The sequence below is a fragment of the Guyanagaster necrorhizus genome (assembly GCF_019112545.1).
Source record: "Guyanagaster necrorhizus MCA 3950 unplaced genomic scaffold BT62scaffold_12, whole genome shotgun sequence".
NCBI lineage: Eukaryota > Fungi > Basidiomycota > Agaricomycetes > Agaricales > Physalacriaceae > Guyanagaster > Guyanagaster necrorhizus.
In genome coordinates, this window is record NW_025064891.1 from 272626 (window position 1) to 286219 (window position 13594).

The 13594-nt window shown below is 49.6% G+C and overlaps 6 protein-coding genes across 6 annotated transcripts; 1 reads left to right on the top strand and 5 right to left on the bottom strand.

Annotated features, from left to right (window-relative positions):
- Nucleotides 1-8: 8 nt before the first annotated feature.
- BT62DRAFT_968023 (protein phosphatase 5) lies at nucleotides 9-2583 on the bottom strand. Its single transcript, XM_043188889.1, has 15 exons — nucleotides 2212-2583; nucleotides 2112-2157; nucleotides 1904-2051; nucleotides 1787-1847; nucleotides 1492-1734; nucleotides 1299-1436; nucleotides 1127-1242; nucleotides 1050-1074; nucleotides 783-1000; nucleotides 647-697; nucleotides 536-593; nucleotides 447-482; nucleotides 356-393; nucleotides 252-302; nucleotides 9-200 (listed from the first exon to the last, which is right to left on the bottom strand). The coding sequence occupies exons 1-15, from the start codon at nucleotides 2249-2251 to the stop codon at nucleotides 87-89; spliced, it is 1383 nt and encodes a 460-aa protein (XP_043039806.1). The 5' UTR covers nucleotides 2252-2583; the 3' UTR covers nucleotides 9-86.
- A 1310-nt stretch (nucleotides 2584-3893) lies between these two features.
- On the bottom strand, nucleotides 3894-6084 carry BT62DRAFT_110162 (uncharacterized protein). The gene is made up of 4 exons (XM_043179723.1): nucleotides 5662-6084; nucleotides 4558-5609; nucleotides 3996-4504; nucleotides 3894-3945 (listed from the first exon to the last, which is right to left on the bottom strand). Exons 1-3 carry the CDS (start codon nucleotides 5870-5872, stop codon nucleotides 4214-4216), a joined length of 1554 nt encoding a protein of 517 aa, XP_043039807.1. The 5' UTR covers nucleotides 5873-6084; the 3' UTR covers nucleotides 3894-3945; nucleotides 3996-4213.
- Nucleotides 6085-6504: 420 nt separating this feature from the next.
- Nucleotides 6505-7277, bottom strand: BT62DRAFT_993972 (uncharacterized protein; the record flags this gene model as incomplete). Its single annotated transcript, XM_043190444.1, has 4 exons — nucleotides 7111-7277; nucleotides 6866-7059; nucleotides 6706-6818; nucleotides 6505-6658 (listed from the first exon to the last, which is right to left on the bottom strand). The coding sequence occupies exons 1-4, from the start codon at nucleotides 7112-7114 to the stop codon at nucleotides 6505-6507; spliced, it is 465 nt and encodes a 154-aa protein (XP_043039808.1). The 5' UTR covers nucleotides 7115-7277.
- On the top strand, nucleotides 7223-8687 carry BT62DRAFT_894405 (acid protease; the record flags this gene model as incomplete). Its single annotated transcript, XM_043183176.1, is given in 6 exon segments — nucleotides 7223-7333; nucleotides 7480-7519; nucleotides 7565-7906; nucleotides 7926-7976; nucleotides 8027-8214; nucleotides 8253-8687. The coding sequence occupies 6 exon segments, from the start codon at nucleotides 7223-7225 to the stop codon at nucleotides 8685-8687; spliced, it is 1167 nt and encodes a 388-aa protein (XP_043039809.1).
- Nucleotides 8635-9799, bottom strand: BT62DRAFT_110982 (uncharacterized protein). The gene is made up of 6 exons (XM_043179725.1): nucleotides 9694-9799; nucleotides 9472-9616; nucleotides 9366-9416; nucleotides 9127-9317; nucleotides 9028-9078; nucleotides 8635-8975 (listed from the first exon to the last, which is right to left on the bottom strand). Exons 1-6 carry the CDS (start codon nucleotides 9699-9701, stop codon nucleotides 8705-8707), a joined length of 717 nt encoding a protein of 238 aa, XP_043039810.1. The 5' UTR covers nucleotides 9702-9799; the 3' UTR covers nucleotides 8635-8704.
- A 1543-nt stretch (nucleotides 9800-11342) lies between these two features.
- Nucleotides 11343-13553, bottom strand: BT62DRAFT_931764 (kinase-like protein). Its single transcript, XM_043186195.1, has 7 exons — nucleotides 12613-13553; nucleotides 12389-12562; nucleotides 12189-12335; nucleotides 12063-12130; nucleotides 11861-12010; nucleotides 11700-11802; nucleotides 11343-11644 (listed from the first exon to the last, which is right to left on the bottom strand). The coding sequence occupies exons 1-6, from the start codon at nucleotides 13432-13434 to the stop codon at nucleotides 11709-11711; spliced, it is 1455 nt and encodes a 484-aa protein (XP_043039811.1). The 5' UTR covers nucleotides 13435-13553; the 3' UTR covers nucleotides 11343-11644; nucleotides 11700-11708.
- Between the last annotated feature and the right edge of the window lie 41 nt (nucleotides 13554-13594).

A 13594-nucleotide genomic window follows, 5' to 3' on the forward strand; every position in this document is an offset into this window, starting at 1 on the left:
TTATTTTGCTTTCTTGTCGTCTTCCAATTCTTCCTTCCTTGAATGCACCCAAGGTTCAACGTTGTATAAAATAGATACAATTGCGGCTACATCATCAGACTCCCAAGGCCTCCTTGCACGTAAGCCATAGGTTTCATTGCAGGATGTGGACTGGCATCAAACTGGAAATAGTTTTGAGCACCAGACGAATCAATCCGAATCTTGAAAGTGATGAGCCAATGATGTTGAATAGCCAGACACGCAAAACATACAAAAGCCCCCTTGTTTCCAGCCTGATCCACGTAATTGGGCGCAGAAAAAACCTGTGGGCAAGATCAAACGACGCCCGTACTAACTGCTTCATGATGGTACTTACCGTCGTACATAATCCCCCATGTTCAATTTCGTACCCGTCTAGTTTAACCCGGCATCAACGAGAGATCAAACCCCTGCGACTGAAATTTTACCTTGGCGGACTTCATGGCTACGGATAATACCCGTGACTAGACCATCTTTAGCAAGCGCTCTTGTTCAGATGCTGAGGTCTGATCCCTACCTTTATTGAACTGACACCATCTTCTTGTTACATCAGGACCAAATGCTATACCGACACCCTGGAGCTAGCCTTTTACGATGAGTTCGGAGGAGGTAGGACGCTGGACCTTACACGTTTACTAGGCCCGCGGCCGGGCATGACTTGAGGGTCAGTCCATAAAAGCTAAAAGCCGGGTTTAATTTGATTTGATGGATCCATTCGAGATATCCCTCACCTCGCCTATTCAAAAGGGATCAATATCACTAACAGGGTAGTAACAAGGCGGAGAAGACAAACACATTAACCCTTCCTGACCAGGCTGTCGCCCAATACGGTCGATATTTTTGACATCCTCCAGGGAGACATCGTCTTTACTAAACAGCCCACCATGCACGACAAAGTAGCGTTTCCTCCCGTCATCCGTCAAGATTGAGTTATCCTTCTTCGCAGGCGGCTTACTTGCACTGAGTAACGTTGCCAAGGGCACTAACACGGGGTCACATAAAGATATCCTGGACTAAAAACACGCACTCACGGGCAGTAAAAGCATGTGCCAAAAGCTAGACGCCATCAGTTCGACTACATGCAGCGGAAGCAGAAGAGTTTCCTAACCTTATACGACTGTTCGCCGTGTTTGTGCTTAGCCTCGCCTTCAAACCCATACGTACGATTCATCTCCTTTGCTTCATGGTTCCCTCTGTTGATGAACATGTATTTCGGGTACAACCCTAATTGTACTCAACTGTTAGCTCACAAAGATGAATGATGAGGGGCTTGCACTGACACTTGTACGCAAACGCTGTTAATATAACCTCTATTGACCACGATCCCCGATCGACAAGGTCTCCATTCATGAGGAGGTAGTGTTTCTCATTCGGTTCTCCCGTCATCGAATACAGATGAAGCATATCGTAAAACTGACCTGCAACCCAATCAAAATCAAGACGATGGAACCAACTAACCAAGGTTCAACCAACCGTGAACATCACCAATAACGTCACAAGTAACGCCCTCTTCCAGCGCTACCTCTAACATTGTTGATTCGGCCTGGAAGTGATTGTAGGCGCCAAGGACGATCTCCCATACATACCGTTTCGGAAGGTTTTTGCCATTTCTGAACCATTCTACCATATCTTTGATAAAGCTGGGCGTGATACCGTATTTCCCGTCAGTCAATGGGAGCTTTGGACCACTGTATGTCGTCTCAACGTCGCACCCGCCTGAATCGACAAACATCAGTGCCAGACAGAGCACCTTGTCTGCAAGACGAACCCTCAGCTATGATTTCGTAGCATCTCTCGATGGGGCTCTTCTCCCCTTCTACCTCGATGGCCTGACATCCCACATTACTCAACGATGCACCAGCCCCACCCAACGTGCCCAACGCACCTTTTCAAATTCGATCTTCCTTATAAGCTTCTGCGTAGAGACCATCTGCGCACGGACAGTTTCATTTTTGGGTTCTAGAGCGATGACTTTGCGGAAATCGGGGACGGCTTTTTGGGGCTGGAGGATTTGCAGGTAGCATGTTGCTCGTCTAAGGGTTTGTGGGATCAGATCCTTGGTATTCTGTTTATTTTTTTTTTTCTTTCCTTACCTGTAGTACGCTTTTGCGTATTTGGGATCCAATTGGATGGCATGGGCTAATGGCGAGGTCAGTGTGTACGCCCTCCAGGGGGGGTTACAGAACCACCCACAGGCGTCCGTCAACGCGTACCCAAACTCCTCGAGTTTCATCCTAGCATAGGCCCTATTACACCACAACGTAGGTTCATGAGGGTTCTTGTCGATAGCCTCCGTGTACAGACGAGCAGCAGCAGTGAAATCATGGCCTTGAGATGAAAATGAAAGGCAAAATTAATGAAAAAGGGTTTCATTTCCGCGTCGAAATGATCAGCTGGACACGGGGGACGGAAAAAAGTTGACGGACTGGTGAAGGCAATGTTGGCCTGGGCTTTGAGATCGACAGCCAAGGCCTTGTCGACGTCAGGGATTTCTTCGTCGGAGAGCTTCAGGGAAGCTATATGAGGTGACGGGGCAGACGACGGCGGCGTCGAGGCGGAGGTTGAAGGGGACGAGGGTCCAGATGATGCAGTCGAAGTGCTGCTCATAGTCAAACAGGTCGAGACCTTCTCACGCTCTTGCCCCAATTTGACTTGGTAAATTCCTCAACAATACTGAAGTATAATGTAACAAATAAGTCTACTAATGCTGTCTCTACCACTGACAATGGTCCAGATTAAAGTACTTTCCAAAACGCTGAGTCGGGTTCATACGCGTCCACGTTCTGGAGCCACGCATTGAAGAATTGCTGAAGGCTAGATGGACGCTCGCAAGAAATGCACAAGAATTCGCAGCGCAAGAACGCACTAGTCGAGGTTGTTCTGGCATCGGCAACAGGGACCGTCTGCAGCAGCAGTCGCCTCGGCCTGCCGATATCGTTCAGCCGTCTTAACGACCGAAAATAGCTTACATAAATCATTCCCTTGTACCAACCATTATCCAAGTCCCCAGAGGTAAGGACAAGGTTGTCGTTACTATCAGCAAGTTTCTTCGAAAAGTACCCAGTGGCTGTCAAAATGTTGAAGTCCTGTAAAGTATTGTGTTAACTAAACGGAGATAGTGGAATGAGAGACTCTTACGAGATCATAACAATCCCCATCCGATGCACCGTAGCACTTGTCGTGAGTCAGCTGCATAAGCCCCGCCTCTCCCGCACCACCAGTAATGGATGGATTACACCCAGACTGCCGAGGCTGAGCCAACGAAACGAGCACTGAGCGACCGACATACCTCTTGCAAAGCAAATGCCGCTATGACTGTTGATGGAACGTTGTGCGCCTGAGCATATTTCTCAAACATGTCGAGAAACAGCTCGCAGGGTCTGAACGAACTACCAGGTGTCTTCAAAGCCTTAATCAAGTCCGCCATGAAGGGGGTCGCTGGGTTGATCGATATATATGGAGGCGTCCAACCATTATCGTCAATACCACAGTTGAAAAAGTCGATACTTCCCATCCTGCCCGAAGTAGGGGTACTCGATGCTAACGAGCGTCAACTTTGAAGAATGACTGCAGACTTTGACATACCAGTTGCATCGCTGCCGCAAGTGCTCGAGCCGTCAAGGACATCAATGTGGACATTATCATTATGCACGCTTGGCGATGGCTTGTTCTACGACCGAGTCAAATCCTAGTAATTGCGACTAGTTAGATCAATACGTCGGACGGCGCAGCGGGGCTTTCCCGCGGAAGGAATGCGGATATGCCGGGAGTGTCGACGGGAGTATAATAAATCGCCTTTAGAACTGACGAAGGAAAGAAGGGTAAAAAGGAAAAGAATGGACTTTAGTTTGTGAGCGTAATAGGCAAAGCAGGACCTTGGCTGCCCATTTTTGCATTAGGCGCTTGACTGTCACTGCAAGACCAATCCTGCCCAACAGTGAGTCCCGCAAAACACTTGTAATTCAATTCCTACGTACCAATTCAATATACACTGTGGAAGAGAAGAAAAGAAAGTACATAACAAGCATACAAATGGGCCCCCAGTCAAAGAATCAAAAGTCACAAGCATCGCACGGGTTTAAGAGGAGAGAAAACGCATGTAGGTCAGTCATATATATATAAACACGGGAGAAAGAGAGAGTGATAAAAGTACAGGGGAAAAAAAAAGACGAGATGAGAGAGAGAACGTCTAATGCTACTGTTGACACAACGCATGCGCACTCCAAGGGTAAATCGGACTTGGATCACCAAGTTTTGCATTACAAAACTCGATGAACGGAACCGACTCGTGGTCATACCCAAGCATATCCGGGGCCTTGTCCCACGATTCGACACTGCAGGTCGAATCATGGAACGAGCCCGACATGTTGTCGTCCAAAAAAGTCGACATTTGGATCGTCCGGTCCCCAGATGAGGTCGAAGACGACGAAGAGGGAGAGTACGTGAGTCCTGGTGTGGGTGGGCTTGTATAATTTGATGCCATGTTCTTTCGAGGCCAGGTTAGTTATTAGATATTTAGAGAATGGGGAGAGAACTCACCTGACTGGTAAGAGCGGGAATACTGACGTCGACTTGGATATCAAACGAAGATGAAGCAAGCGAGCTATCCAGCAGAGACACTTGGGGCTCAAGTGTGTGAGCACCAAATGCGTCCGCCGGGAGCGTCGAGCAACGCTTCAATCCCCGTTTCGCAGTCAGAGTCGACGTCTGCTCACTCAAGAATGGTGGCGGAGAGTGTGTGAGATTACTCTCGCTCCGACACCTCACGACAGGACGGGTGGCGGGGATGGTATCGACGACAGGTGTCTTGCCTACCCAAAGCCGCCAGCCCAGAGCATCGCCCAAGGCGCGCTCGCACCGGCTGATCTCTCTCGGTTGCAACCCAGAGAGTTTGGCCCATGCGCGGTTGGAGTAGCACTTGTCCTGCATAAACTTGGAGGCAAGAATGAGCGAGGCGAGAAATGCCCGCCTGGGGCAGAGGAGCGGGGATGGCATGGGAGGAGAGGGTAGCAAGGCAGTCTTGTGTTCATCGTTATTGCCAGGTGGTGTGTCGGTTGACATCTTATCGGTACCCATCTTTACGGTATCCATCACATCGCTTCCCGGATCAACAAGTGTATCGAGACTGAGGCCGAGCTCGAGCTCGAGCTCGGCCTGAGTCGCGGGGGTGATCCTCTCAGCCAATTCCGGCTCTCCTCTCGGGCCATGGCCTACTTTTTCTAGCTGGACGAGCTCGAGGACGTTGGGCCGGATAGCGGCGAGATAACATAATGCGGTTTGTAATACGCTGCCAGATGTCTTGGAACGACGGAGGACCTCGTGAACGAAACCTTTGAGGGGAATAAGAGTCTTGTTGGGACCGTCCTGCTGAGTGGGTGGGTCTTCGTCGGTGGGTTCGTAGGTTGGGGTGACTGGAGAGGGAAGCTGCTGTGTGTTTCGCTTGGAGACCATTGTGGGTGGGACTGGGATTGATAGAGTAGGGTGCATGACCAGGACTGTAAGATCGCTGCTGGATATAGCACCGGAAGCAATGTAAACTTGTGGAATATCTTGTGGGCGCCATATGTCACATAGTGCTTTTACAGCTTGGTCTGGCGGCTGTATGAGAAAAAGAGGGTGGTTGGCAAGTGAAAGAGAACTAACCGACTAGTCCTAAGGCATATTTTGTCTTTGGATTGGTAGATTGGTGGCGTGGGCGGTCTAGGTCGGAATTGAGCGGAGAAGCCGGGGGAGTGGAGGGCGGCGAACGGGGAGTGGAAGCAGAAGAGGGCATTGAAGCATATGGCTGCCAACGAACCCTGGTGCGAGTAGCAGGCGGGGCCCGATGGGCGAGAGAATGAATCGAGGGATGCATAGACCGGCGCCAAAATTGACCGAGATATTGAGATGGGAAAAAGCCAAAAAAATGAAGCAAAATTGTGGTTATTGGGATGAGGTGGGTTTGTACTGATATTGCAAGTTGAAGGCCAAGTAATCTGGAATGAGCAAGGATTCAGATGGTAATAGAGTAGACATTAAATGGGGAAGCAATTGGGGTACGGTTAGAAACAGAGTGGAAAGCAAGAGTTGGCATGACAGCGAGGTTTGGGTGAAAATAACGAATTGGAGTTGTGGTGAACATGGCGACAATATAGTCAGAGGCGGATGTCCAAGTCTTGTCGACTAGGACGATCCGATAACAAAGTCTTGTCGAAGAACGATGAGACTTTGTTGCAAGGGAAGGATAGTGTCGATTAAGCTGGAGAGAGACGAGTAGATGGAAGACAGGCGGTAGCAGCGATGGCGAGCAGTCGGTCGGTGAGCAGCGCCCCCCCTCAGCGTCTCCCTTTTTCCACGCCATCTGACTCAAGACACCGCCACCAGCATAGTCACATGACTTGACATGACTTGACTCTGTCTCGTTGACTCGGATCATCGGGCTTCGTCGGCCTCCGAATTTCGCAGCAAATCAATATTACTGTACACGTACTTATTTATGTACATAAATCACTCATTGAAAAATTCCAGCGCAGTATCTTTAGTCTGGATGGCACGCCAGGTGGTGGCCTGGCCATCTGCATTCTTGTTTCCTTCGTCTGTAAACAGGGAATGGAACCTGACGTCGTCTGTGGATCCGCCAGGGGGATCATGGATGCTACGCCTTGTCAAGCAAAGAAAGGAATACATACAAACAGCAGGTCGACGTACCGAACATGAATGTAACCCTCTCCTTCATCGTCGTTGATGGCTGGGATGCGAATCTTTCCGAGGATGATGGTGCCGTAAGAGGTGGGTGCGCTGCGAACGAGCACAAGATCGTCCTGTAGACGGGAGTAAGACAGCGCTGAGAGCCATAATCGAAATGCACCTCTAGGTTAAAGGCAACGAGGTCATCGTTAGTGATACCGCGGGCCCTGGACCACATCTTGGGCTCATGCTTGTCCCAGTCCTTGCGCGATTTGAGGATCTCAAACTTGATGTGACCAAGGACCTTGCCAAAAGCGAGGATGGCATTGGGATGGGGCGGGTGAGGGTCGTTGAATACGAGTTCTTCTGCAGATGCTGGGCTGGGTTAGCTGATAAGGTGGTGATAAGAGGGAGTTGGAGGCACACCCATGATGACGGTCAGAGGATGACAATCCAAAATAAAGATTCTACTCCACTATTGACATCCGGCAATACACTTACCGGGTTGCTACTGTGAGAGTCGTCGAACCCAATAAATATGATTCCATCTCCCTGTAACGAACGATGCAATGTTCTCAAGTCTTCTAATGTCCCTCTCGACGATTTCTTCAAAGGCACAGATTTACAGCAAGTCTACACTTTGCACCTAGTCCCCTCTTAGACTCTCTCGGACTCTACCTAGATGGTTTGGCAACATTTCAGGTAATCGCCACGATCCACGTTTCCTTTGATTGAATCTGTCAAGTCAGGACACCTTCACAGGAGACTTGTCGTCACTGACCGCCTGTCTCTCAGGTCGTCTTTGACACCGGCAGCCGGACCCTTGAATTCGCTAGTACGCGTTCTTTTGATATATCCTCCCATCTACGAATGTAAACAGGTACCCTCTGTGGGAGCGCCTGCAACCAGGTCCGGTTCGACCCTAAGCAGAGTTTCACCTTTGTCGATGGTGGAAGAACGGGCAGCATCACGTTTGCCACGGGCGTCGGTGTCGACCCTGTCGTTGGTGCCAACTACATACTCACGCTCCGAAGCGGGACGGACACGATGGCTGTCGGGGGTTTTGTGGTGCCCAATGTAGATCTTTTCCTGATCACCAACCAGACGCCTGCGTTTGACATTGATCCGTTCAGTGGGATCCAGGGCATGGGCGCACAGGCGTCCGGTCTCTTTGCCGTTTTGGTAGAACAAGGGGTTCTTTGCCTAACATTTCAGCAGCCCTGTTCAGCTTGTACTTGCAGTCAGGAACGCGGAACTAACTTTGGGCGGCATCGACGAAACGAAATTCCAAGGTACATTATACTTGTCCTCAGATTATTTACTCATTTTCTCTTGATTCGAGGTGACCTCATCTTTGCGTCACTCCCGACGCCTCCGAGCGGTGTCTGGCAGCTGCCCTTGCCAGGAGTCGCAGTGAACGGAGCGACAACGGCGCTGCTGAACACTTCGCGGAGCATCTTCCTTGACAGCGGGAGTAGCAACGCGCTCTTTTCCACCGACACCGCAGAGCTACAGTCACACGCACTACTAGTACCACTTTGATCAAGTTGTGATCACGTGATCACGAGGCCATCTACGCGCCCATATTGCCCGACATCGCCCCCCATCCCTTAGAGCTCGGCGCCTACGGCATCGCATGTGACCGCATCTCCTCCCTCGTCGCCGTCATATCCCTCGGCTTTACCGGTCAGGACGGGCACTTGTTCAACCTTACCATTCCCTCCTCCGAGCTCAACGTAGGTCCGTTTGCCGATGACCCGACCGTGTGCCAGACCCTCATCAGCGCCCTTGATGGCCTGGAGCTCGTGGGTGGGAGGCTGCTCAAGCATTACTACAATATCTGGGACATTGGTGCGCAGAGGATGGGGGCTTTGCAGAAGCTGTTTAAAGTGTTCGTATTGTCTAGCAAAGCGATAATATATATATATATATGTATGTATACAGTGTCATTGGTATCGATGATGGTGATCGTGTCCACCTACCATGGGTCTCTCGTGCGCTGAATGATACTAACGACATGTCAAAATGCAAAGAGAGAAAAAAGGCAGCAAGCTGTACGCACATATGATTCAAGTGGAGGCATCAGGCTTGTGGAGGTACTACTCCACTGGGCAACAGGCACCTGACGAGCATGGCTAGCAACAGGCCGGTATTGCATCGGCGAATAGGCATCTTGCTGCTGCTGCTGCTGCTGCTGCTGCTGCTGCTGTGGCTGCTGTGGCTGCTCATACCGCGGGTAACAACTCATATCCTGTGTCATCCCCATCTCTGGTGCGTACCCAGACCTGACGCTGAACAAAAACGAAACTAAGAACGAGGTACGCGAGAAGACAAAACACTGACCACTGTCGAGACTCTGGGGACATAACCGGGGGTAGCTGGAGGTATGGATCGCTAAAATGAAGATTAATGTGGATTCAGACTGGGCCGCGGAGGACAAACTTGTGGCGTCGTGAAGCGAGGGGAGGTAACCCGACGTCTATCACCGTGCGCCGCGGAGGCGTCGGGTCCCTTGTCGGCGGTGTTGCAGAATCTTCGGAAACAGAGGAGCTCGCTGTCGAGGGTCTCCCGTCAAACGAGTCCTTTCTCCCCGGCTGTTTCTTCCGTGGAGGCACGCCGTCAGGCCATGTGCACTATCGAAAACATGAATATTCAACCAGGCAGTTCAGACGAGAACGTACATCACGTTGCCCATGTGTGCAGCGCATGCAGTTTGGTTTGGTTTCGTCACACTAGATGGCGACCTGAGAGAGAGAAGTGGCCTGGGTATGCATGTTATGTACGCACCTTGATCTTTTTCACGCGACATGTCATGCAGCCCGTCTTGCTACGGGTGTATTTCGGTCGTTTACGCTGAGCCTGGCTATCATTGAGTGGTGGCGAGTGTGGCGGGTAGTACTGGGGGGGCGGGGGAAGGTAATTCTGTGCTGAACTGCGAAAAAAAAAAAAGAAGAAAAGAAAAAAAAAAAGAGTGAGAAGAATGGTGAGCCGACAGAAGATGAGACATACTAGGACATAAGGGCGCTGTAGACGAGGCATGGTAGTAGTATGCAAGTTTTTATAGCAAGGATCTGGCTTGTCACGGGTAGCCGGGGTGATCACCGAGATCTAAGGGTCGGTGCTCGCGCCATGCAGGAATAATTGTTTGATATTTCTGATATGTTTCCCTCCCCTTTCATGACGGAAAGAGTGAGGCACTTCGGCTTCTTTCTGTCAGGCTGACTGCGTGGTTCGCAAAACTCCAATGGCAAGCTCGATCAGTGTGATGCGCATTCCGAGTCGCATTCTGTCCCATTTCGTCGGGTGAACCCGATCAATTTCAAAATCCAACTTTTTCATTCCGGTATATTCACACACTTTTTTTTTTTTTACTATTTTCCAAGCTCTTCCTTCCAGGGTCGGACACCGCGGCATTCATTCCGGACCGTCACACGCGCTATTAATGTTGTCCCCGACATTTCTCGACCTCGATATGTCGTAAATTCCTTCCGCATGCAAATCATGCACATTTTGACGTACCCTCAGTACACAAGTACATAATAATAATCATCCAGAGTCACTGCTCCAGGCCGTCATCCAACACCGCGGCATGTCCACGGACCTCGTCGCTCTACAAATTGACCGAGGGTTTCAGTCCGGATATCGTCTTTTTTGCCCCGAGGACTCTTGAGCCGCCGTTGAAACGTAAAAATACATCACTATGGACCACCACCCCCCACAGCACCAGCACGTTCTATCAACGCATTATCAATAGCTCACCGTACCTCCCCGATCAGAAAATATCCAATTGTTGTGGGCTGTGGGTCCGGACAGACTCTTGACCCAAATTCGGTCTGCTATGAGCATTATAAGTTATTTCAAACAGAGCGCACGCTGCCGTTCAGGTACAATAGCACATCTTATTCCCCAATCATAATTCGTCCGCTCATAGGATCCGCATCCAACCCTTATTCACTTCCTTACTATCAACGAGAACAATCGACCCTTGATCATACACGGAGAGGTTGCATGTTTCGCATGGTAACACTGGCAGCGAGGCTGTTCAAAGTACACTCTTTTTCCCAAAAATTCACCTCAATTTGTGCAATAACATGATCCACATAATAAAAGTCCCTTTCGGCCCGCATGGTAAAGAATTCACTCTCTCTGGGAGTTGACGTCTCTCCGCCTCCGTCCGTTTAGCAGACACGTCCAAATAGGCCTACGCTTAACTTTTTACAGTTCATCCCGGCTTCGAGATCGTCGATCCTGATACGATCTCTTCGTTTAATCGTTTCGCGGAATACTGACGCACTTGGTTTGGTTCCCGGACTCTCTTCAGTCCTCCTATGCTTATGGCCACCCACCTGCCCTTCCCATGTGCTACAATCGAGCACAAATGATGTCAGAACCCTTTTACAAGAAAAGAATTTTTCTCGAACGATATTCACGGACTTTTTTTTTGCCTACGCTCAATATCCGTCTTTCTAATCACCGGCCTTGAATGCATCGTGGGCTTGGTTCGAAAAGTCCCCTCCCCTTCCCCCTCCCCAGTTCACTTGAATTCCAAATATTTTATGAGCAACCTACGACAGGCTCTAAAAAGTCCCGACCTCTTTTCCATCAAAATTGCCCCCCCCCCCCAAGTCCAGCTTCGTAGGCACCAGCCACTCAAAGCGCTACTTGGCTGTGCAAATAAGAAAATTTAAAACTAAATTCTTTTGCAACAGAGATATTGGAACAATTGCGTGGCTAGGGACTTTGTATCTACGGGTAGGCAGTGCATCATCAAGTAAAATGGCAAGCAGAACGACGAGTTGACGTGTAAATATACAGTTACATAGAACCCTTGTGGTCATACAACGCGACCTCAGAAGAAAGAAAAAAAGATTATAGATGACGAGATGCAGGATGCTATATGATCGACGTCTGACTACGAGAAAAACCAAATGTTCGAAAGCAGATATCCAAATGGAATACACTTCAAAGACAACTCATCAGAAAACACAAGAAAGGGTCATTCATAGGTAACTTACAGTCCGACATTACGTCGACGATATGTTGGGAGAAGAATCTAACCCTCCAGGTGACCCTCCGGAAGAATCCGTTCGTTGACTAGAAGACGGCCGCGAATTCGTCCTTTTTTTTTTTTTGAATAGTGAGATTGTCGCTCATCATATCAGTGAAAGAACTAAACTGATCTCGTGACCGCCGGCTTGACTTTGGCCATCCCCAAACTTGTCGGATCCATCGCGCCATGTTCACTTCTTGCTTCATGACACCGACGATCCAACGATGTTCCAGCATATCTTGAGGTTTTGGTCTTGCCATCGCGTCAACCGTCAACCTTGGATCAGATATCCATCACTTGGAATCATAACAGATATTGCTGTACGTACGTTTCCTTGATGAAATCCTTCATGTCATCACTCCACTGTAGACCACCCCCGTCTTCCAAACGAGGGGGCTAACAAGAATAGAGATAGAGATGAAAATATAACCTTGAGAACGCACAAATGACTTACTTCGCCTGTGGTGATATACATCATCAGTTCGATCGGTGGTAGATCGTTAGGGAAAGGGAATCGGTTTTGAACCAGCTCCAATAACGATATTCCCGTCGACCAAACATCAGATCGTATGGTGTATTCATGGCCACAGATTCGTTCGGGCTAAGAAACCAATGAGGAGCGGGATGAACATAATAGCTATAGCAACCACTTACCGCCATGTACATACTCGTACCAGTAAACGTACCTGCAATTGAATCTATCAACTCGCCGGAGACACCAAAATCGCAAAGTTTGACTATTCCTTCTCGGGAGAGAAGAATGTTCGACGGCTTGATGTCTCTGTGAATCGTCTTCTTCCTGTGCAAATAGGCAAGTCCTTGCAAAACCTAGGTGGTTTCTATTACTGGGATTCAACACTTGAGCTGCGAACACGCACCCCTTCGGCGATACGTCCAGCTGTTTTCTCCCCTACGACAGCGCCTCTTTCTTTGATCCGCTTACCGACAGCTTCGAGACTGCCGCCCTCACCGAGTTCCATGAGTATCTTGACCTCGCTGGACGACGGAGAAATATATGCCCCGTGGAAAAGAATGATGTTGATATGTTCTGTGGATGATATGATGGATAGCTCGCGTAGTAATTGCTTCATGGGCGCCCCTCTGGTGGTTATGGTCTTACGAGCCATAATCTTGCCAGTCCTTTTGTCTTTGACTTTATGAACGGCACCCCCAGCGCCCTCGCCAAGTGAAGCGACCTGCTCAAGAACGTCATCGGACCAAGGCAGAGATGGCAATTTTTGTGCAGGAATAGCATCATCCTCAGGCTGGAGATCAGATGCTGAGGAAGAGGTTGTTCTGATCTTAAGATCAGTCAGTAAGGTGCGAACTTCGTCAATGGGCTCGGAGGGTTTCTGTGTAAGAGCGGGCCTAGTGGTGTCGGAAGAAGCGGGGCGGATGGTCATGTCATCGGGGCCATAAGGCGCCTTTGTACTGGTATTAAGACGGGGACCGCCGTAGTAATCGTAAATAGGCGAATCGCCAGAGGTACTATTGTCCGAGCCATTGGGGGCAGGGATGGACACACGGATAACGGGTTTTGGAGAAGATGCCTTGGGAATAACAAGACGAGGAGGTGAAAGGGCATCCGGCATTCTAGGCTTCCGAATATTGAGAGGTGCTGTTTCCGGAAGATTTACGGGAGGCGCTGGAGAGGCAGAACGAAAGCTGCGTGGCCCCATTGGGCGAGAGTGAGTCTGCATGATGGTCGCAAGGAAGATGTCCTAGTCGTTGCCCAGGTCGACGATGCCAGCGAAATACTGCCAGTACAGCCGCCGTTATAACGGTATCAGTCTGTATGAGACGGGACAATGACCCAACCCTTGCTGTGTGTGCCTGTTTGCTTTCCACGCTTTCGCCTTT

What these genes read in the sequence shown, in the direction of transcription:
- BT62DRAFT_968023 (XM_043188889.1), bottom strand. Translation starts at nt 2,251, where the DNA reads ATGAAACTCGAGGAGTTTGGGTACGCGTTGACGGACGCCT. An exon ending in ATGGTGTCAGTTCAATAAAG is followed by an intron (nt 483 to 535) that starts GTAGGGATCAGA and finishes AAGATGGTCTAG; the next exon opens with TCACGGGTATTATCCGTAGC. An exon ending in CTGGAAACAAGGGGGCTTTT is followed by an intron (nt 201 to 251) that starts GTATGTTTTGCG and finishes ATCACTTTCAAG; the next exon opens with ATTCGGATTGATTCGTCTGG.
- BT62DRAFT_110162 (XM_043179723.1), bottom strand. Translation starts at nt 5,872, where the DNA reads ATGCATCCCTCGATTCATTCTCTCGCCCATCGGGCCCCGCCTGCTACT. An exon ending in ATATGCCTTAGGACTAGTCG is followed by an intron (nt 5,610 to 5,661) that starts GTTAGTTCTCTT and finishes TACAGCCGCCAG; the next exon opens with ACCAAGCTGTAAAAGCACTA. An exon ending in TTCCCGCTCTTACCAGTCAG is followed by an intron (nt 4,505 to 4,557) that starts GTGAGTTCTCTC and finishes TGGCCTCGAAAG; the next exon opens with AACATGGCATCAAATTATAC.
- BT62DRAFT_110982 (XM_043179725.1), bottom strand. An exon ending in GTCGCGTGAAAAAGATCAAG is followed by an intron (nt 9,417 to 9,471) that starts GTGCGTACATAA and finishes GTCGCCATCTAG; the next exon opens with TGTGACGAAACCAAACCAAA. An exon ending in TCCCCAGAGTCTCGACAGTG is followed by an intron (nt 8,976 to 9,027) that starts GTCAGTGTTTTG and finishes GTTTTTGTTCAG; the next exon opens with CGTCAGGTCTGGGTACGCAC.
- BT62DRAFT_931764 (XM_043186195.1), bottom strand. Translation starts at nt 13,434, where the DNA reads ATGCAGACTCACTCTCGCCCAATGGGGCCACGCAGCTTTCGTTCTGCC. An exon ending in GTACGAGTATGTACATGGCG is followed by an intron (nt 12,336 to 12,388) that starts GTAAGTGGTTGC and finishes TTGGTTTCTTAG; the next exon opens with CCCGAACGAATCTGTGGCCA. An exon ending in AGCCGGCGGTCACGAGATCA is followed by an intron (nt 11,803 to 11,860) that starts GTTTAGTTCTTT and finishes AAAAAAAAAAAG; the next exon opens with GACGAATTCGCGGCCGTCTT.